Here is a 23797-nt window from a genome sequence, read left to right as displayed (position 1 = left end):
TGGCAAAAACAACACACCTTATACATAAAAATGGGTAGCTGGACCCTTTCATGGTTAAGCCACCCCAGCCTTTTCTTGCATTATTTCTGCATAGCACAATGCTTCTAAGTAGAAGAAATTTAAAGAAACTTATGCTAAATTTGACTTTTAAAATTTTTGACTTTTTAAATAGAAATACAACCAGTAAATTTGGAAGAGGTCTAATTATAAAAGATCCTATTAAAAATATCTTATTTAAAATAGTAAAAATGATACATAGACTCATGTTAGTCTCCTTTTTAATGATAAATTTCATTTTAGAATGACTTTAAATAAAATCTGTCATCCTGATCATTAGAAAAAGTGGCAGTCTATTTTGTTTGTACTCTGAAGATTTTCCAAGGCTAGCTGAAGAGGATGGTTAACTCTTCTCTTGGGAATAATATATTTGTCTTTAATTTCTGACAGGGTAGTGTTTAGTCTTACTCTGACCGCAGTTTTCCACTGTTGTGCCATGGCACACTGTGTGCTGTGCAAGAGTTTTTAAAACATGCAATGCCTGGCTGTTTAATCAGGGGCACTGACCTCTTTTCCTTTAGATTGTCACAAAAATGACAGCAGTCAACACAACAACTGAATCAAAATTATGCCAATTTTTCTTAGGTCAGATCAGCAAAAAATATATTATTTGGTGTGCTGCAGAATTTTAGTAATTAGTTTGTATATGCCATGAGATTAAAAAGGTTGAAAATCACTGCTCTATGATCTGTAGAATAGTCTTGAGATATGGTTCTCTTTGGAGTATTGTGCTATCACTGTCCATGAGGAAAATGCAATCTTACATTAGTTATCTTTGTTTATTCTTTTTAACCTTTTGAAATTTATTTCTAGGGAAGAAGAACTGGGAAATTCTATTTTTGTGAAAAGTATCCCCTGAAGCACTGATAGTGTTTCTTTTTATGTTAACTATGAAACCATTTTGTCATTTTATACTGAGGCTGATAATTGAAACCAAATATTTAGTCAGGCAACAAAAAACAGCCAGCTAGAGGAACAGTAACCTACAATTGCCTGTAATTCTTAAAAGGCAGATCGGCCTTTAAAGTTACAGAACTTGGCCAGAAGAAGTGTAAGGCCACTATTCATTGCAGACTATATTTATACCTCTTGTGCTGCCTTGGTTCTGTGAGTTTGTTTCTCTGATTATATTCTTCTTGTTTATTTCTTTTTGGCATTATAGTACACCTTATTAAATTTTACTCTACCTGCTTGTTTACTCCTAATGAGCATAGGTGTTTCTCTGTATCATCTCCAGGATTTATTTCACGATAGCCATTTTCCTGTAGCCTTTTTAAAGGGGCTCATACTTTAATATTCAATAATCTTTAGGTGTTTCCTTGCCTATAGTTTGATTTCACACTAACCTATCTTACTGCCTGCCTGCAGACTGCTTCCCTGCTATGTATGTATGTATGTATGTATGTATTTATGTAGATCTGTTGTTCCACTCATCTATGCATTCACTGGTTGATTCTGACTGGGGATCGATCCACAACCTTGGCATGTTGGGACAATGTTCTAATCAACTGAGATATCCAGCCAAGGCCAGACTGTTTCTTTTATTAAATACTAGAGGCCCAGTGCATGAAAATTCATGCACTGGAGGGGATTGTCCCTCAGTCCAGCCTGCCCGCTCTCACAGTCCGGGAGCCCTCAGCAGCGGGAGGCAACTGTCGATCAGGGGATGGCGACGCCCCCATCACATCTCTGCTGCTGCCACTGTTGGCAGCACAAGCCTTGGCAGGCTCTGGTTATCTACGCCTTGGGCTGGCCCTGGATGACTGGGCAGCCAACAGCCGAGGCTTGCCTGTGCCTCTGGCATTGGCTGGGCAGCCACCATCTGAGGCTTGCCTGAGCCTCGGGCCAGCCCTGGGTGGCTGGGGGCTGAGGGAACTGGGGGACTCCAGAGGCAGGCATGCAGCAAGGCCCCAGTGGGACTGAGGGAACTGGGCGCCACCATTTTGTGGCTGTGGGCACCGTCATCTTTGAGGGCGGGGCAGTCAATTAGCATATTACCTCCTCATTGGCTGTGGCTGCTGCCATCTGCGATGGCGTGAAGGTCAATTAGCATATTCCCTCGTTATTAGGATATTTTTACTAGAGGCCTGGTGCATGGATTCGTGCACTGGTGTGTGTGTCCCTTAGCCCAGCCTGCGCCCTTTCACAGTCTGGGACCTCTCGGGGGATGTCCACCTGCCAGCTTAGGCAGTCAGATATCCCTCTCACAGTCCGGGACCCCTCGCTCCTTACCGCCAGCCTGCAGTGGAGGTGGGAGAGGCTCCCACCACCACCGCTGCACTCGCCAGCTGTGAGCTGTGAGCCTGGCTTCTGGCTGAGTGGCGCTCCCCCTGTGGGAGCGTACTGACCACCAGGGGGGCAGCTTCTACATTGAGCGTCTGCCCCCTGGTGGACAGTGCGCATCATAGTGACTGGTCATTCTGCCGTTCGGTCGATTTGCATATTAGGGTTTTATTATATTAGAGGATAGGATTGATTTCAGAGAGGAAGGGAGAGGAAGAGAGAGATAGAAACATCAAGGATGAGAGAGAATCATTGATCAGCTGCCTCCTGCACGCCCTCTACTGGGGATTCAGCCCGCAACCCGGGCATGTGCCCTTGACCAGAATCGGACCTAGGACCTTTCAGTCTACAGGCCGACGCTCTATCCCCTGAGCCAAATATGGGCTAGGGCCAGACTGTTTCTTTACATGTTGCTCTTATCAAGTTAGTCCCTTAGTCCCTTCCACTAAAAAACTTGAAGTTTTTTAGAATTTAAGTATTTTAGAGATTATCTAGTCTTTCTCCTGATCACTTGAAATAGTACTTTTTTTGAAATTGGCTGTACCTTTTCATTGCTGGTTATTATTTCATTTAATTTGTGTTTTAGCTGCTAGGTTTTTTTCTTTATAATTATATTCTTTAAAACATAGAACTCATGACTGTTGTTTCTGTGTACATAAAATAAAAACAAAATACCACGTGCGGGTGCGCACGTACAGTGCGATTGAAACTTTGCGGCCCATGCGCAGAAGTCAGTATTTTGTGGAAGAGCCACACTGAAGGGGCCAAAGAGCCGCATGTGGCTCGCGAGCCCGGTTTGCCGAGCTGCAGTTTGCCGACCACTGGACTAAGGGAATATACTGTGATTACTGGGTGGCATTCAGGACCCATTTGAAGGCATTTGGTTATGACTTTAATATCACACATTCATTGTATCTTCTAGTCATGTTTCTTTCTTTTTTTTTTTTTAATATATTTTATTGATTTTTTACAGAGAGGAAGGGAGAGAGATAGAGAGTTAGAAACATCGATGAGAGAGAAACATCGATCAGCTGCCTCCTGCACATCTCCCACGAGGGATGTGCCCACAACCCAGGTACATGCCCTCGACCGGAATCGAACCCGGGACCCTTCAGTCCGCAGTCTGACGCTCTATCCACTGAGCCAAACCGGTTTTGGCTAGTCATGTTTCTTTTTAAAAAATTTATGTATTGATGAGGGAGAGAGAGAGAGAGAGAAAGAGAGAGAGACATCGATTTGTTGTTCCACCTATTCATGCATTCATTGGTTGGTTCTTGAATGTGCCTGACCGGAGATTGAACTGAAACCTTGGCTTATTGGGATGATGCTCTAACCAACTGAGCTACCTGAACAGGTGCAGGCCAGGAGTGATTAGATATAACAGAGCAAGAGAGACAAAAGAATTTAATCTGGGTTAGAAGGGTATGGAAGTATGAGCATGGTGAAAATGATAAAATTAACAGATTTGAGGGCCTGGTGGGATTGAAGGATTACAAAGTTGGGGTACTAGAGGAAGTGAACTAGAAAGATGTGAGAGGATGAACAAAGAGAATTAAGTGAAATTGAGAATTTAGAGGGCTTATAGTTACTAGTATATTCATTAGAATGAGTTCTTAAGGTATGGAGAAACGTCAAAAGGGAGTTTGAAGACTTATTCTGTCAGTGTCATGAGAACAGTGTCTTTGTTATTGTTAGTATACTCATTGATATTTTAAAAAAGAAATTCCTGATCTGAGGTTATTTTTTCCATTGGTTTTTAGAGAGGGAGAAAGGGGGAGATGGAGAGAGAGAGAAATATTGATGTAAGAAAGCCACATTGATTGGTTGCTCCCACATGCGCCCCAATCAGGGCCAGGGAATAAACCTGCAACCCAGGTACGTGCCCTTGACCGGAATGGGATCCATGACTCTTCAGTGTGTAGGCCAACTCTCTACCACTGAGCAACACTGGCCAGGGCCTCACTGATACTTTTAATAAGAAAATAGGCTTCTGAATTTAAACAGAAATACTTAATGGTAATCTTTAAATGTAAACCTTAAGAGCATAGAATATTCCCAGTTGGAACAAAGGCTTAAAGGATGAAAACCTAGTCCTGTCTCAGGAGCAATACTTTTAGCCCTAGCTGGTTTGGCTCAGTGGATAAAGCATCGGCCTGCAGACTGAAGAGCCCTGGGTTCGATTCCAATCAAGGGCACATGCCTGGGTTGTGGGCTCGATCCCCAGTAGGTGGCATGTCGATCGATGATTCTCTCTCATCGTTGATATTTTTATTTCTCTCCCCTTCTCCTTTCCTCCCTGAAATTAATAATGATGATGATGATGATGATGATAAAAGAGCAATACTTTTAAATTTTCTCACATGTTCCCCTTATCTATATCAGGTACTCTTTGTTAATCCTCACCTGAGGATATTTTTCCATTGATTTTTAGAGAGAGAGTGAAAGGTAGGGGGAGAGACTGAGAAAGAAAAACACCAGTGTGAGAGAGACACATCGATTGGTGCCTCCCGCACGTGCCCAACCAGGGGCCTCCCAGGCACATGCAACTGAAGTACATGGTATGGGCTGGAATTGAATCCGGGACCCTTTAGTCTGCAGGCCGATGCTCTATTAAGCCAAACCAGCTAGGGCTAGATCAGATATTCTTTTTTTCTTTTTTTTAATATATATTTTTTATTGATTTCAGAGAGGAAGGGAGAGGGAGAGAGATACAAACATCAATGATGAGAGAGAATCATCTATCTGCTGCCTCCTGCATGCCCTCTACTGGGGATCGAGCCCGCAACCGGGGCATATGCCCTTGACTGGAATCGAACCTGGGACCCTTCAGTCCACAGGCTGACACTCTATCCACTGAGCCAAACTGGTTAGGTCTAGATCAGGTATTCTTAATCTGGGATCCATGGATGGACTCGGAAATTGTTTGCATAATTTTTATATGTCTTTTCTGGGGAAATGGTTCACAGTTCATTCAAGTATTTAAGAACTGCTAATTTGTATATAAACAAAACTAGTTGCATAGCAAAAATGTCTAATATTAGAGTATAGCTTTTTAAGCCTAGGTATCGAGAATTTTGTGTTGATATGGATATAACACTGTTTTTTCAGGGACATAGGATTTATAAAGAGAAATGAATTTGTAGTTTTGCCTGAAGAGCAGAAAAGAGGGCCTTTCGGATACTTATGTGGCTTCTTTAAACTAGTTTTTTAAATTAATTTTGCTTCTATTTTTAAATTCTAGTATATGACTCTCAACCCTTCTACTAAGAGGAAGAATACTGGATCCCCAGACAGGAAGCCCTCAAAGAAATCCAAGACAGATAGCTCTTCTTTGAGTTCACCACTAAATCCTAAGTTATGGTGTCATGTACACTTGAAGAAATCCTTGAATGGCTCACCACTCAAGGTGAAGAACTCAAAGAATTCCAAATCTCCAGAAGAGCATCTGGAAGAAGTGATGAAGATGATGTCAACCAACAAATTACATGCTAACTTTCACATTCCTAAGAAAGGCCCACCTGCCAAGAAACCAGGGAAGCACAGTGACAAACCTTTGAAAGCCAAGGGCAGAAGCAAAGGCATCCTGAATGGACAGAAATCCACAGGGAATTCCAGATCTCCAAAAAAGGGCCTGAAGTCTCCTAAAACAAAAATGAAGCAGATGACTTTGTTGGATATGGCCAAAGGCACTCAGAAGATGACACGAGCCCCCCGGAATTCTGGGGGTACCCCCAGGTCCTCTAGTAAACCTCATAAGCATCTGCCTCCTGCTGCCCTACACCTTATTGCCTACTACAAAGAAAACAAAGACAAGGAGGACAAGAAGAGTGCCCTGTCTTGCGTTATCTCTAAAACAGCTCGTCTTCTTTCTAATGAAGATAGAGCTCGTCTCCCAGAAGAATTGCGGAATATCGTTCAAAAACGCTTTGAGCTTCTAGAGCACAAAAAAAGGTGGGCCTCTATGTCTGAAGAGCAACGCAAAGACTATTTGAAAAAGAAACGAGAGGAGTTGAGAGAAAAGTTGAAGGAGAAAGCCAAAGAGCGGAGAGAGAAAGAAATGCTTGAGAAACTAGAAAAACAGAAGCGATATGAGGACCAAGAATTAACTGGCAAGCACCTTCCAGCATTTAGATTGGTGGATACCCCTGAAGGGTTGCCCAACACACTCTTTGGGGATGTAGCCCTGGTGGTGGAGTTTTTGAGCTGTTATTCTGGACTACTCTTACCAGATGCTCAGTATCCTATTACTGCTGTGTCTCTTATGGAAGCCTTGAGTGCAGAAAAAGGTGGCTTTTTATACCTGAACAGAGTCTTGGTCATCCTTTTACAGACCTTATTACAAGATGAAATAGCAGAAGACTATGGTGAATTGGGAATGAAGCTGTCAGAAATCCCCCTGACTCTGCATTCTGTTTCAGAGCTGGTGCGGCTCTGCCTGCGCAGATCTGATGTTCAGGAAGAAAGTGAGGGCTCAGACACAGATGACAATAAAGATTCAGCACCATTTGAGGACAATGAAGTACAAGATGAGTTCTTAGAGAAGCTGGAAACTTCTGAATTTTTTGAGCTAACATCAGAAGAGAAGCTACAGATCTTGACAGCACTCTGCCACCGGATTCTCATGACATATTCAGTGCAAGACCACATGGAATCAAGACAGCAGATGTCTGCAGAGTTGTGGAAGGAACGGCTTGCTGTATTAAAGGAAGAAAATGATAAGAAGAGAGCAGAGAAACAGAAACGGAAAGAAATGGAAGCTAGAAATAAAGAAAATGGAAAAGAGGAGAATGGGTTAGGCAAAACCGATAGGAAAAAAGTTGTGAAGTTTGAACCCCAGGTAGATACGGAAGCTGTTGACATGATTAGTACTGTGAAGAGCAGACGGCTGCTTGCCATTCAGGCCAAGAAGGAGCGGGAAATCCAGGAGAGAGAAATGAAAGGTAAAATCTTATAATGAGAGAAAAGAGGAAGCCCTTTAGTACAGGGGTGGAGAACATCTGGCCAGCAGGCCCTATAAGGCTGGAAAAATCATTTGGCCTGGCCCTGCCAAGGCATTAGGGATGAGTTCATGAAATGTTTGACCAAATATAGCATGCTAATTATTAAGTTGATAATTTTGCATGGCCTATAGATGATGTTATAAATATCCAAATGGCCCCTGGCAGAAAAATGGTTCCATACCTCTGCTTTAGAAGATAGTAAAAGTAAGGAAATTACTGAGGTAGTGGTAAAGTCTCTATTTGTCATAACTAGTTATTTTTGTATATAATAACCCAGATCCTACTATGTATGTAATATTCTAGCAGAAGTGCTCAGTATGTATGGCATTCTGTAGTAAATGATAATTTGACATATAGATAATGTGATGTTGACATCTTTTCTGAGTTTCCTAGTTTAGACCAAATCCACAAATAGGTACAGTGGAAGTAACACATGACTAGGGGATTGCTGATATGGGTTCAAACTCTACCAACTGATTTAGCTATATTCCTTTAGTCAACTTCTCTATGCCTCAGTTTCCTCATATGATTGTAAAAATTGTTGTAACAATTGAATAATTAGGTACTTGAAGCCCTCTGCACAGTTGTCCTTAAGATATAAGAACATAAAAATTTTGGGCTTTGATAGCACCATTAAATCTGAACTTTTAAATAAATAGCTTTATTAATAAACTAGAGGTCCAATGCACGAAATTCGTGCAGGAGTAGGCTTTCCTTCCCCTGTCTGCCAGCACCAGCTTCCCTCTGGCACCTGGGACCCAGGCTTCCCTCTGGCTGCTGGCAGGCACCCGGGACCCGGGCGTCCCTTGCAGCCCTGGCTTCATCTGGAAGGTGGTCCAGAAGGATGTCCGGTCTAATTAGCATATTATGCTTTTATTATTATAGATAATTCATATACCATGCAGTTCTTCCATTGATAGTGTACAATTCAGTGTTTTTAAATATATTCACAGACATGGAACCTTCACCACAATTTTAGAACATTTTCATTACCTCAAAAAGATACTCTATACCCTTTAGCCATCTGGGACTCTGATCGAGATTGCTTTGAATCTGTAGATCAATTTTGGGATCTATAGATTAGAACTATAGATCTAAACTATAGATTTATTGCTATCTTAATATTTTGTCCCTGTCCTCCCTAGACCCAAGCAACCACCAGTCTACTACTGTTTCTCTAGATTTGCCTATTCTGACAACATATAAATGGGATCATACAAAATGTGATCTTTTATGATTGGCTTCTTTCACGTAGTGTATATAATGTTTTCAAAGTTCATCCATGTTGTAGCATGTTTCAGTAGTACTTTATTTATCTTAATTAATTAATTATTATTTTTAATCCTCACCTGAGGATATTTTTACATTGATTTTTAGAGAGAATGGAAGAGAGAGGGAAAGACAGAAATATTGATATGCATGAAATACATCGATTGGTTGCTTCCTACATGCGCCCCGACCAGGGTCTGGTCTGGGCAGGAGCCTGCAACTGGGGTATATGCCCTTGACCAGAATCGAACCCGGGACCCTTTGGTTTGCAGTCAGATGCTCTGTTCGCTGAGCCAAACCAGCTAGGGCAGTACCTCGTTCCTTTTAATAGCAGAATACTGTTCGATTAATTGGATATACCACATTTTATCAATTGATGGACATTTGGTTTGTTTCCTCCTTTTTGGTTACTATGAGTCTGCTGAAAGCATTGGTGTACAAGTTTTTGTATGGATGTATCTTTTTATTTCTCTTGGGCATATACCTAGGAATATAATTCCTGGGTCTTATGGTAACTGTTTAACTGTTAGAGAAACTGCCAGACTATTTTTCAAATGGCTGCACAATTTTACTTTCCTATGAACAGTGTATGAGGGTTCTGATTTCTCTACTTGCTGCATCCTCACCAACACTTGTTATTTTGTGATTTGTGGATTATAACCATCCTAGTGGTTGAGAATTGGTATCTCATTAAGGTTTTGATACACATTTCCTTTTTTTTTTTAAGTTTTTAAAATGCGAATTTTATTTATTTTTGGAATAAATAATATATTTGCATGGCTCAAAAATTCAAAAGATACAAGAAGGTTTGTACTCCAGGCAACTACTGTGATACGCATTTCCTGATTACTAGTGATGTTGAGCATCTTTTCATGTGCCTATTAATTATTTGTATATCTTCTTGGGAGAAATGTTAATTCAGATTTTTGCCCATTTTCAAACCAGATTGTCTTATTATTATTGAGTTGTAAGAGTTCTTTGTATAGTTAGATACAAATTCCTTTTCTCACAGATATATGATCTGCAAATATTTTCACCTATTTTATGTGTTGTCTTTTTACTTTCTTGATAGTGTCCATTGAAGCACAAATTTAAAATTATTTTATAAAGCCCAGTTTATCTCCCTCCCTCCCCCTGGTTGCTTGTGGTTTTGGTGTCATATCTAAGAATCCATTGCCAAATCCACAGCCATGAAGATTTACCCGTATGTTTTCTTCTAAAAGTCTTATAGTGTTAGCTCTTACATTTACGTCTTTGATTCATTTTGAGTTAATTTTAATATATGGTATGAGGTACACGTCTAACTTCATTCTGTGGCTATCTAGGGATTTTCTATTATCATTTGTTAAAGGTTATTCTTTCCCCCATTGAATGATCTTGACACCTTTGACAAAAATCATTTGACTATAGATGTATTGATTTATTTATGGACTCTGAATTCTGTTCCATTGATCTATATGTTTATCTTTACACCAATGTTACAGTGGCTTGATTACTATTGCTTTGTAGTAGTTGTTGAAGTGGGAAGTATGAATTGTCTAACTTGTTCTTTTTCAAGATTGTTTTAGCTGTTCAAGGTCCCTTGCAATGCCATAGTAATTTTAGAATCAGCTTATTAATTTCTACAAAGAAGCCATCTGGGACTCTGATCGAGATTGCTTTGCATCTATAGATCAATTTTGGGATCTATAGATTAGAACTATAGATCTAATAGATTTATTGTCATCTTAATATTTTGTCTTCTGATCCATGTTCAACACCCCAAGCCAAGTCCATCTCTCCAACAATCGCCACACTGTCGTTCGCATCCGAGTTTTTCTTTTTTGCTCAGCTGTCAGCCCCTCTATCTATAGCAGTGGTTCTTAACCTTCCTAATGCCGCGACCCTCTAATACAGTTCTTCATGTTGTGGTGACCCCCAATTTCATTGTTACAAATTGAACATAATTAAAGCATAGTGATTAATCACAAAAACAATATGTAATTATAAATGTGTTTTCCGATGGTCTTAGGTGACCCCTGTGAAAAGGTCGTTTGACCCCTAAAAGAGTCGCAACCCACAGGTTGAGAACCGCTGATCTATATAGTAATACCAATATTTACTTACTTGATCAGTCTCACAATGTACACAAAATTTGTTTTAGAATTATTACCCATAATAAACTAAGTTTATTAGTTTTTTTCCTTTAAGACATAACTATTTTGATCACTGTTACAGTTTTAAACCTTATGAAAGTTGCCAACTTATGAAATGAAGATAGTAAAAACGCTTTATTTGTCAAAGTTGGATGCTAAGGATTGGGTAGATATATACCTAGAAATAGTCTTAAATTATGTGTGAGAGCCCGGCCGGCATGGCTCAGTGGTTGAGTGTTGATCTATGAACCAGGAGGTCACGGTCTGATTCCCAGTCAGGGCACATGCCTGGGTTGCCGGCTCAATCCCCAGTGTAGGATGGGCATGAGGCAGCCAATTAATGATTCTTTCTCATCATTGTTTCTATCTCTCTCTCCCCCTCTCCCTCCCTCTCTGAAATAAATAAAAAAATATTATTTTTTTAAATTGTGTGAGAATTTTACAGAAAGTCAAACAACTTTGTTACTTTGTTAGTTTTTTTCATTAGACAATATGAAATATTTAATTTAAAACAGGTTTTAGGTTACACTACTTAAGGCCATTGAAATGTTTTTATATTTATATGCATATTGTGTGAGTTTGTGCATATACATACTTACCAATTTGAAAGAGTATAATTGCATTCCATATTAAACAGCATATAGATTAACTTTATATCACATTTCAGTGTGTTTTACCTCTGAAACAATGATTTCTGGAGTTCCTGAAGTGTTACTGTGTGTGTTATATTTATCTTAACCTAGGAGAAAGGCTAGGGAGATGATAGAGGGAAACAACGGACAAAAAATATGAATATTTTGCCATGGTCAATATTTGAATTGTAGAGTTAGGTCTTTCAATATCCAGTGTTGTAACTACTGAAACTGAATTTGGTTGTCTTTTGGTGATTTTCCCTAGATTGTTTTTTATTTGTAGCTGCAAGAGAAGGAGCTTTTCCTTTATTGTGATTTGGCCATTACTCTTTATCATTTACCTTTGTGTACTGTTCTCTACTGAATCATTGTTGCCAATATAGTTCCATTCAGGCTAGAAAACTTGATTAAAGATAACATGCCATGTTGGTTTTAAATAAATGAGATTGATGCATTTTCCAGTTTCTCATCATATTGTAGATATCACCAGTAGAGGATCAGGGTTAAAAATTCTGGCATTGTAAATAGTAGTGCATTGCACTTACAGTATCAAAATTTGTGATGGTTATGGAAAAACTTGAAAGGCAAGATTACTGGGCTGCTTTTGTTGAGAGAAATTTCTGTCTGGATAGAATAAACCCATATTATCAATGATCAGAAATAAATTGATTAAAACCTTTTTTGTGTGTCCTTAACAGTGCTAACTAAAAAAATAGTATTGTTGATTTTGTTTGTTTTTTGGTCACTAAGGCTAATAAGGTAAATATTCTATCAAATTCCTCAAAGCAAAAATTTGTTTTATTTTGAAATAGCTATTCTAGTTTTATCCCAATCATTTTGAGGATCCTATGATGGTCCTGTCATACAATTTGCAATTAATTCCATTTAAGGACTGTTTTAAGGTTACATTTAAAATTATTAATAAAATAAAATAACTTAATTATTAAAATTAATGAAGTTAAATTTTGGAGAGAAAAGATTTTGATGATGCCTGAGACATCACCAAAATTCAAAGAACATAGGAGGGCCGGATAGAAATTGCTTCCTTTAAATGTGATTTCATTTTTTTTTTTATTTCAAGAGAGAGGAAGGGAGCAGGAGAAAAGGGTAGAAATATCAATGAGGAGAGAGAATCATAGATTGGCAGCCTCCTACACACTCCTCTGGGGATCGAGCCCACAACCTGGGCATGTGCCCCAACTGGGAATGGAACCATGATCTCCTGGTTCATAGGACAGTGCTCAACCACTGAGCCATACTGGCTTGGCTACATGTCATTTCTTATACTAGAATTAGGAGAAGGAAACTAAGGTTTGATGAAAATATACTTTATACCAGGCACTTCAATTACTGCATATGTGATTGACTGATTTATTTTAATCCTCACCCGAGGATATTTTTTCCATTGATTTTTTTAGAGAGAGTGGGAGTGAGGGGCAGAGGGGTAGAGAGAGAAACATCGATGTGAGAGAGACACATGGATTGGTTGCCCCTGGCACTCGCCCAACTGGCGCTGGGGATCAAACCTGCAACCGAGGTACCTGTGCTTGACCGGAAAGCGAATGTACAACCCTTCTGTTGGAGGCTGACACTCCAACCACTGAGTCAGTCTAGTTGACTCTCTTTGTCTTTAACAGTGAAACTAGAACGGGAAGCTGAGGAAGAACGAATACGAAAACACAAAGCAGCTGCTGAGAAGGCATTCCAGGAGGGAATTGCCAAGGCAAAACTAGTCATGCGTAGGACTCCTATTGGTACAGATCGGAACCATAATAGGTAACTTACTAAACTTAATTTTTGTCATCTTGTTAGAGCCTTTACTAGTTATAAAACTGTCAAAAGCACTAAAAATAGATAAGCTTTGCTATTTATGGATTTTGGAAACAATTATTCATCACACATTCATTGAGTATTTATTGAATATATGCCAAATGATAGGGTTACAAAGTTAAATAAAGACATGACCCTGTTCTTAAGATATCACAAATATGGAGCTTAAAGTATGATGATAGGTGACGTGTGAACCAAATAGAGGACTTTAAAAAATGGTATTTTAAATGTGTACATTGCATGGAGTATAAAGTTGAGACATTAGAAGTTATAAAAATTACAGATTTTAGACAAGTCTCAAATTCTAAACATTTTGGTATTCTTTGTTTTTATAATTTGTATAGTATTTCTGAATGTTTAGTAATATTCTTTAATCATCTTTCCCAACAATAAAGTCATCTTGTGCTCATAATCTGTCATTATCTTATTAATATGTGGTTGTGATTTATAGATACTGGCTCTTCTCAGATGAAGTTCCAGGATTGTTCATTGAAAAAGGCTGGATACATGACAGCATTGACTACCGATTCAGACATCACCGAAAAGACCATGCTGACTCACCTGATGAGGATTACTGTCCCCGTAGTATGTATATCTGTTAGTTATTTTACTCTGCCCAAGAAGAGTAAATATTAAGAACTGTCTGTTCTCTGTCATCTTTTTTTTTTTTTTTTAGTTAATCCTCACCCGAGGATATTTTTTCATTGATTTTTAGAGAGAGTGAAGGGAGGAGGAGAGACAGAAAGAAACATCTATGTGAGAGAGACACATTGATTGGTTGCCTCCCTCACATGCCCCTACAAGGGCCAGGATGAAGCCTGCAACTAAGGTACGTGCCCTGGACCAGAATCAAACTTGGGACTCTTCAGTCCATGGGCTGACGCTCTATCCACTGAGCCAAAGTGACTAGGGCTGTAAGATTTCTTTATTGCTTTCTTAGGTAGATGTATTTGAGTGGGGTGAGAGAATATGAAATGCACAGAAAGCAGGAAACTAACATGTGATTACCAATTTTATTCCAGGCATTGTGTGGACAGATAAAGAGTTTGAAAACTACTCCTACAAAGTCTATATATAACATCTTGTTTGGGTATTAAACTTTATAGGAGTAGTTTTCAAACTTTGTTCCTTGGAAATCACTTTCTAGGTACCTGAAAGGTTAGAATTAAAGTAAGGGGGCCAAGAAGGCAGTTATATGTCTTCTTCCTTTACTTTTAAAATTCATTTATTCAATATTTATGGATCATCTTTTATGTGCCTACCAATTTTTCATGTGCTGTGAGACAAGGTAGCAAATAAGATAATATTCTTTTTCTTGTCTGGGTTCTGGTTACATGGGTATATTCAGTTGGCAAAATAAATACATAAATGTACTTTTCTAAATATTTTTTTTACTTGAAGTTGTGTGTGTGTGTGTGTGTGTGTGTGTGTCACACACACACACACACACTCTCTAGAGCCCCAGTGCACGAAATTCGTGCACTGGCGCGGTGTGTGGCTCTCAGCCTGACCTGTGCCCTCTTGCAGTCCAGGAGCCCTCGGGATGTCCAACTGATGGACATTCTTAGCACTGCCACAGAGGTGGGAGAGGCTCCCGCCACCACTGCTGCACTCATTAGCCTTAAGCGCGGCTCAGGGCTTCTGGCTGAGTGACACTCCCCCTGTGGGAGTGCACTGACCACCGGGGGCCAGCTCCTGCATTGAGCGTCTGCCTCCTGGTTGGTCAGTGCATGTCATAGCAATGGGTCGGTCTGCTGTTTGGTCAATTTGCATATTAGCCTTTTATTATATAGAATGTGTGTGTGTGTGTGTGTGTGTGTGTGTGTGTGTGTGTGTGTGTGTAGAGGGGGAGAGAGAGAGAGAGAGAGAAATTAGAGCTGGAAGCTTCTGAATGTCCAGACACATATTTGGTTGTCATTATTGGCATAGATGGTAGAGGCCAGGGATGCCACTAAATACCCTACAGTGCATATAATAACACCCCCTCCCCCACTTCAAAGAATTATGTAGCTTAAAATGTCAATAATGCTGAAGTTGAGAAAACCTGACCTAACCATCTGAATTTTTCATTTTTATTATTTATTTATTAATTTATTTTTTCAGAGAGGAAGGGGGGAGAGAGAAACATCAATGATGAGAGAGAATCATTGATTGATTGCCGCCCACATACCCCACACTGGGGATCTAGACCACAACCCAGGATGTGCCCTGACTGGGAATTGAACCATGACCTCCTGGTTCATAGGTCGGTGCTCAATCACTGAGCTGCACCGGCCAGACCCAGCTCTATTTTCTATAACTTAATAAAATTTGCTTCTCAAATGTTAGATTATATGTGTGTGTTTTTGAGAAATCTCTTAATTTTTTTTAAAAAAGTATTTTTTTCCCTTTGATAATACTGTAATCCAAACTATATACTCACAAAATTGATAAATAAGGAAATTAATATATAGCCCAAACTTCAAATTTAAGGCATTTTCCTGTTAAATTATATTAAGTGCTAAATTGTAGTACTAGTAGAAAAATCTAGTTCTGGTAGACTGTAAATACCAGGTGAGGGCAGTTAATGTTTGAGAGCAATAAGTGTGAAGTCAGGATCTTCAGACATAGGAAAGTTTCTAGTAGACTGAGAGACTGTGAACATGTGTTTAGTGGCTGTCATTAGAAGTTGGGCCTACACAGAATTTCCTGATTGAAGGTTGGCATCCAAATTCTTTCACTTCTAGAGCATCCTGGTAGATGTTTTGCCTCTTCTTTCTTTAAAAAAAAATACATTTTTGCTGAAACCGGTTTGGCTCAGTGGATAGAGCGTTGGCCTGCGGACTGAAGGGTCCCAGGTTTGATTCCGGTAAAGGGCATGTACCTGGGTTGCGGGCACATCCCCAGTGGGGGGCGTGCAGGAGGCAGCTGATCGATGTTTCTCTCTCATCAATGTTTCTAGCTCTCTATCTCTCTCCCTTCCTCTCTGTAAAAAATCAATAAAAATATATTTAAAAAAAAATACATTTTTATTGATTTCAGAGAGGGAGGGGGGGAGATAGAAATATCAATGATGAGAGAGAATCATTGATCAGCTGCCTCCTATACGCCCTCTACTAGGGATTGAGCCTGTAACCAGGGCATGTGCCCTTGACCAGAATCAAACCTGGGACCCTTCAGTCTGCAGGCCGACATTCTATCCACTGAGCCAAACCAGCCAGGGCTGTTGTTGCTTCTTGAACTCTAGTTCCAGCATGGCAGGCTCTCTCCAAAATTACCTGACTGAAAAGACTAAAAAAAAAAAAAAAAAAGGAGAGATTGTTTGTATTGAAGGAGGGAGAATGGTAGCAGGGAACAAACCAATTGTAATATGCGGTAAGGCTTCAAATACTGGCTTAAGATCTACCTATATTAATGTCACATCCTATATAATAAAGAGGTAATATGCAAATTGACCCTCACGCCCTCACAAGATGGCTGCCTACAACCAGGCCGGCAGGAGGGTTAGTGAGGGATGACCAAACGACTGAGCAGGCAGGCTGCATGGGGCAACCAGGCTGGCAGGGGGGTTAGTGAGGGACGACCAAATGACTGAATAGCAGGCTGCATGGGGCAACCAGGCTGGCCAGGGGGTTAGTGAGGGATGACCAAATGACTGAATAGCAGGCTGCATGGGGCAACCAGGCTGACGGGGTTAGTGAGGGACGATCAGGCTGGCAGGGGGGCAGTTGGGGGTGATCAGGCCAGTGGGGGTGGTCAGTCAGGAGCGACCAGGCTGGCGGGGGCAGGGGGGGCAGTTGGGGTTGATTAGGCTGGCGGGGGCGGGCAGTGAGGGGTGACCAGGAAGCAGGCAGGTGAGTGATTAGGAGCCCGGTCCAGGATTGTGAGAGGGATGTCCGACTGCTGTTTTAGGCCTGATCCCAAGGGGTCCCAGATTGGAGAGGGCGCAGGCTGGGCTGAGGGGACCCTCCCCTCTCCCGTGCACGAATTTCGTGCCCTGGGCCTCTAGTATTAATATATAAGAATTGGTTTACAGAAAATTTAATCATATCTGACATATGAAAGCTTTCAGGGGTAAGTGTTTAGTAGCTTATATATTTTAGTTGACTCCTTCAACACAGATGTCTTTGTGTTAACATCGGAGTAAATTATTTGCTTTGATATAAAGAGTTATCCCTCTTCATTCTAAGTTGTGAAACTCTTAAACTTTGAACTGTACAGCTATTCAACTGTATAGAGAACAAATATCTCAGATAATGCGTTTTATGTGAAATACTTAAAGAGAAGTTAGCATCTATTGTGCATGTGGATATATTTAATAGGCAGCATCTGTTTTTAGTTGTTAGATTTGGTACTGTGTTGTACTGCTTAGATTTGAAACTAGGAATTGGATATTTACTATATTCAACCAATGTATTAATTTTTCTTAGATAAGAAAGCAAATCTAGGCAAAAATGCAAGCGTGAACACACAACATGGACCAGCAACAGAAATTGCTGTAGAGACCACCGTACCCAAACAAGGACAGAATCTATGGTAATGTGAGCATTCATCTGGCTGCTCTTTTTCCTTTCACTGTTAAAGTATTTACTATATTAACACCAGTGAGTTAGTGATTATTCAGATATTTTGTGTTACTTTGATTTCTTGGATATGTAAACTCATTGCTTTAAAAGCAGGCTTGATTTTTTTTTTTTAATCCTCACTTGAGGAGATATATATATATATATATATATATATATATATATATATATATGTATGTATGTATATATATTTTGTTGATGTTAGATAGGAAGGGAGAGGGAGACATCGATGTGAGAGACACATTGATTTGGTTGCCTCTGGACGGTGGATGGAACCTGCAAACCTAGGTATGTGCCCTGACCAGGAATTGAATCCATAACCCTTTGGTGTACAAGACAACGCTCCAACCAGCTGAGCCACCTGGATGGGGCAAAGCAGACTTGATTTTTTGATAAATATTTATTTGTTCTAAGTTTGGAATTACATTTCCCCCCCCTGTAATGTAACCTTGTATATGATAGATCTTATATAGCATTTGAAGCGCTTTTCAGTCCATTTGCAAATAGAAATATTTAGCATTTTCATTAATTAAAAAATAACTATACATAGCCATTAATTTTCCTTTGTGTTGATTCTACTTTTAGGCAGGATTGTGAGAGGGATGTCCGACTGCTGTTTTAGTCCTTTCTACTGAAAGGACTCTTTGTGATTACATTAATTGCTTTAGCTTTGATAACCTTTGGTTTAATGGCCATCTATCTTTTTGAATATCTAAGTTTACTCTTTGAAGGTGTATGGACAAATATGCCTATAACTTGATAAAATTTGTCTCATGTTTTAGTAGGAATTATGGGCTCCAATGTCTGTGGATAAAGTTAACATTAGGCATGGAAATAGTAAACTAGTTCTTCTTGTGAGCAAGTTTGGAATTCTGCTTTCCTAATTCCCACCATCAACCCTAGATTCCTTTCTTAATGTTTGACTTTTGACCCCCGCACCCCACCCCCAATTATTCAGGCCTTTTTTGCCCCTACAGGTTCTTATGTGATAGTCAGAAGGAACTGGATGAGTTGTTAAATTGCCTTCACCCTCAGGGAATACGAGAAAGTCAGCTTAAAGAAAGACTAGAGAAGAGGTAAGGATTTTCGTCTTGCTGTTCACATCTTAATTCTCTTCAGCATTAGATATTATAAATGTCTTAGTTTTTGTGTGTGTGTGTTCTTTTTTTTTTATCCATTAAAAACTATCATTTTTAAAAACATCTAACTTTTATATTTCTTTTGCTTGGTATTTTCTTGGCACGTCATACTTATTTAGAAAAATATGCTTTTAAACCATGTATATTCAGGGTAACAGGATTAGTCTTGAATAATGCATGCCATGCAACACACTGAAGTCCTCTTTGTTGTTAGGCAGCATTGCACATCAGTTGGTGATCAGAAGTATTCTGTCAGTATTCAAAATAGCCAAAAAATGAAAAAAATCTAGATGTCCATCAACTGATGGATAGATGTTGTTCTTATATCCATAAATTCAGCCATAAAAAGGAACAAAGTGCTATATGCAACAGCATGGTTGAACCAAGAAAATATGCCGAGTCAAAGAAGCCAGATGCAATAGACTGCATATTTTATGATTCCATTTATATGAGACTTCTAAAATAAGTAAATCCACAGAAAGTAGATTATTGTTTGCCCGGGAATGGGAGATGGGGAGAACTGGGAGCCACTGCTAAAGCTGTGGGATTTTTTTTTTTAAATATATTTTATTGATTTTCTACAGAGAGGAAGGGAGAGGGATAGAGAGTTAGGAACATCGATGAGAGAGAAACATCGATCAACTGCCTCCTGCACGCCCCCTACTGGGGATGTGCCTGCAGCCAAGGTACATGCCCTTGACTGGAATCGAACCTGGGACCCTTGAGTCCGCAGGCCGACGCTCTATCCACTGAGCCAAACTGGTTAGGCAAGCTGTGGGATTTTTTATGGGGTGATAAAAATATGTTGGAATTAGGTAGTTTGGTTAGTTCCACAACATAAAAACCACTAAAAATTTATACTTTTTAAAATGGTGAGTTTAATGTTATGTGACTTACATCTCAAAAAACAAACAGAAAACCCCGAACACCCCAAAATCCCAAGCAAGAACTGTGCTATCTGCAAAATGAGCATCAACTCCATCAAGATTTATTAGTGTACTTCCTTTTCTAGGCATTGTTTCTATCAAAGCTAGGACAAGATTTTGGTTTAAGACTACCTTTTATTTCTGACTGCGTGCTTTCCTGGTTGAATTTAGGTTTGATTGAGAGAATGAAAATACCAGACTTTTGTGAGTGGTTGTGGATACATATCGGTTTTAGCCCACTGCTTAATGTGAAAAATTAAAATTATATTCAGAATCATGCTGTATTAATGCAGATATGATTAGGAAAATTAAGAAAGACAAGGGAAAATGTCAGTACACAGAACCACAAAGGGATATAGTTCTATGATGAACCGTATTAAAATACAGTCAAACCTCGGTTCTCAAATGAACAATTTTGTTCTCAACAAGTTGTTCAAAGAAAAAAGCATCTCGGTTGTTGAACAAATTTCAGTTCTAGGCCTGAAACCCTTTCATGCTGATATAGATCAGCATGACTAAAGCATCTCTCAGGCCCATCTCAGGAAATAGTGCTGTAAATATACATGTATTTTTTGCTTTTGTTCCTGATGAAATGGACAATTAGCACAATTTTAAAACATAAAGAAGCTATCAAGAGTGCTAATGTTGCTAAGGGTATGAAAGAAACAATGATCATAGGCAATTGAAGAGGTAGAAAGTTTGTTGATTTGTATAAATGAAAAGCAGTTAGCTGGTGACTACAAGCAAAGATGCTGCATGCTGACCTGAAAGATACCCCTGGAATGAGTGCTGAAAGTGATTTGTTTAAGGCTAGTAGGTAGTGATTCGATAAATTTAAGACATGAAGTGTTTGTTTATAGATAAAACAGTACATTAAACATGTGCTGTATATAAGAAAGGTTAAAACAGGGAATCATTTGGGTGTCTGAAACAAATTCAATTTACATTATTTCTAATGGGAAAAAATTATTCTGTTTTCCAACAAATTGCTTCTTGAACAGCCTTCTGGAATGAATGAAGTTTAGAGCCAAGGTTCTACTGTATTTGCTAGGCACATGCATAGGATTGAAAGGACTTGTTCCATTCACTAAAAAAGCTGTCAAGCAGTACATATAGTCTTTGGGGCTTACTGCTCTTTACTTGGCACTAAAGAGCCATCCTTTTTTTTTTTAAATAACTGAACTCCATTTTCCTTTATATTATTCCATGACTAATATTTGTGAATCTGCCCCAATTTATTTATCTGTTCTCTTGGTGGTGGTTATTTGAGTTGATTTCCCTGGGGGTAGCGAAGATGATGAGGTAATACTTCACAAATCATTTGAGGTTCAGATTTATTTAAAAATACATAGGGTATCCCCAAAAAATGTATGCACACTTTGAATAATTATAAAGGCAATGTTTATTAAAATACATTTCATTCTCAAAATGTAACAGAATATACACACACACACATATTTTTGGGGGGACACCATATATATTTTCTCTTTATAAGAAAATATGTAAAATGATGGATATAAATTATAAATTAAAGGGTATGCAGTCAGTTATAGCTCAGTAAGAAAGATTTTTTTAAAAAAGTGTATCGAAGGATACTAGGCCATTTGGAAACATAAAGAAGTAAATTTTTTTGTTATATCAATGAACATTTATATACTTAGCCACAGAAACAATCTCAACAAAATACAAAAGTAGAAAGCTTCAGGATATATTCTCTCATCAGATTGCAATAAAATTAGAAATAAATTATTTAAAGATGATTAAAAAGATCTTAACTGGTAGTAAGTTAAGTATATTCCTAGGTAACAATTAGATAAAACAAGAAAATAAAGGGAAATTATATTGAACATGGAAAACAATGAAAGAATCCTTTATTTAAAAAAATTTTTTTTGATATATTTTTATTGATTTCAGAGAGGAAGGGAGAGGGAGAGAGAGATAGAAACATCAATGATGAGAATCATTGATCGGCTGCTCCTGCACGCCACACAATGGGATCAAGCCTGCAACCCGGGCCTGTGCCCTTGACCGGAATAAAACCTAGGACCCTTCAGTCCACAGGCTGACACTCTATCCACTGAGCCACACCTGCTAGGGCTGAAAGAATCCTTCCTATATAATGAAAGGCTAATGTGCAAATTGTCCCCTCCACCGGGAGTTTGACCAAGGGGTGGGGCTGGTCAGCCGGCCACCTGCCCATGGGTGGGCCGGCTAGACCCCACTGGTGCATGAATTCATGCACCAGGCCTCTAGTCCTTTATAAGAACACCAGTAACAATGAAGTTGTATTCAGGAAAATAATATTAAAAACCCATATTATTAAGAAAGAATAGGGAACTTAGTACTCAGGTTAGATGACCTTAAGCTTTAGTTTTCATTTTCGTATAGGAAGCCAACAGTGAAGCTAATAGTTGGCCCCATCCAAGGTAGAGAGTCGTATTTTAGTCTTTCTTTGCTGGGACTTCTCAAATGGTTAATCATTAGTGGAAAAGTGCATGTGAAGTGAAGGTCCTCATGTAGGTTTTCAGTTGAAATTTTTTTTCTGTGTTGTGAAGAATTTTAGGCAGATGATTTAAAGTTATCTTGGGTTGGTAGCAATTTTGCAACTGACGTAAGCAAGTATACTTTCTCTCTGGAGGAGCACAGCTTTAAACCAGGCCTCAAAGAATTCCCACAAACTTGGATAAAATTCCAAGAAGCTCATGGTAAGTTTAAAAATATACAAACTAGGTATCATGAATAAGAGCTAGGAAAAGCAACCCACTTTAGATACTGGAATTTAGCAAATACAGAATAAAATAAGTTTTTAAAATAAATCAAGAATAAGAGAAATTTGAAATTTTGTGCAAGAAACAGACTACTAAAAATTACCAAGGAGAGGTGAAAAATCTAAAGATGTCTTATAGAAATAAAACATGTTATTCAAGTAATTGAAATTTATGAACCATCTTCAAAAGTTTCTTTATTTCCCCTCCTGCTTATCCCAACTTTTCTAGGTACCAGGACATTGTTCATTCTATTCACCTAGCCCGGAAGCCAAATTTGGGCCTAAAATCCTGTGATGGCAACCAGGAGCTCTTAAACTTTCTTCGTAGTGATCTCATTGAAGTTGCAACAAGGTTACAAAAGGGAGGTCTTGGTTATGTGGAAGAAACATCGGAATTTGAAGCACGAGTAAGAACATATGAAAACACCCTTTGAAATCTGTTACTCATGAAAACCCAATTTGGAATTGTCCCCTGATACTGTTGTTGACTTCCCCTGGTGATCCTGGAAATCGTATGTTTGGGTTTATCTTGAAAGACATGTGGAACTGAAAAATACTCTATATACATATATTTTTCCTTTGTCATCTTTTGCTGGTATCCCCAAAAATCTAATAGTTGGCTCAGAGCCTTTTCTGTTAAGTTGAATGAAAACTGGTCCTGGAGCCATAGCCCTGTAACATTATTTAACATGTTTATTAGCATGTGATGCCTGTGCTTTAAGGTCTGAAATACATTTGTTGTGTTCGGATTTTATGCATCATTCTTTTTTTTAAAATGTATTTTTATTGATTTCAGAGAGGAAGGGAGAGGGAGAGAGAGATAGAAACATCAATGATGAGAATCATCGATTGGCTGTCTCCTACATGCCCCCTACTGGGGATTGAGCCCGCAACCCAGGCAGGTGCCCTTAACCAGAATCGAACCCAGGACCCTTCAATCCATAGGCTGATGCTCTATTTACTGAGCCAAACTGGCTAGGGCTGATTTTATGCATTCTTTACACTAGATTAACTCAGGAGAATTATGCTTATATTGGGCAATACTCATGCTGTTAGATTGGAGAATACTATCCATCAATTATTGTAAAATATTTTTTTACTGATTTTAAATAATAAAGTCCATATTAACTCTAACCAGCGGTTCTCAACCTGTGGGTCGCAACCATCGGGAAACACATATAGCATATCAGATATTTA

At 39.0% G+C, this 23797-nt stretch overlaps 1 protein-coding gene across 3 annotated transcripts in view; it reads left to right on the top strand.

The window, feature by feature from the left end:
* Positions 1 to 23797, top strand: part of BAZ1B (bromodomain adjacent to zinc finger domain 1B) — a 78413-nt gene that overhangs the window by 36689 nt on the left and 17927 nt on the right. For all 3 annotated transcript variants that reach the window (XM_036307951.1, XM_036307950.1, XM_036307952.1), the window contains 6 exons: positions 5582 to 7280; positions 13014 to 13152; positions 13658 to 13791; positions 17616 to 17721; positions 18746 to 18844; positions 22830 to 23007. In XM_036307951.1, coding sequence (XP_036163844.1) covers positions 5582 to 7280; positions 13014 to 13152; positions 13658 to 13791; positions 17616 to 17721; positions 18746 to 18844; positions 22830 to 23007 — 2355 coding nt within the window. The remainder of the gene's footprint in view (positions 1 to 5581; positions 7281 to 13013; positions 13153 to 13657; positions 13792 to 17615; positions 17722 to 18745; positions 18845 to 22829; positions 23008 to 23797) is intronic.

The sequence above is a fragment of the Myotis myotis genome, unplaced genomic scaffold (genome assembly GCF_014108235.1).
Source record: "Myotis myotis isolate mMyoMyo1 unplaced genomic scaffold, mMyoMyo1.p scaffold_m19_p_5, whole genome shotgun sequence".
In the NCBI taxonomy this organism is placed as follows: Eukaryota; Metazoa; Chordata; class Mammalia; order Chiroptera; family Vespertilionidae; genus Myotis; species Myotis myotis.
Note: the sequence above shows the minus strand (reverse complement) of the source record. Positions and strands in the feature narration are given on the sequence as shown.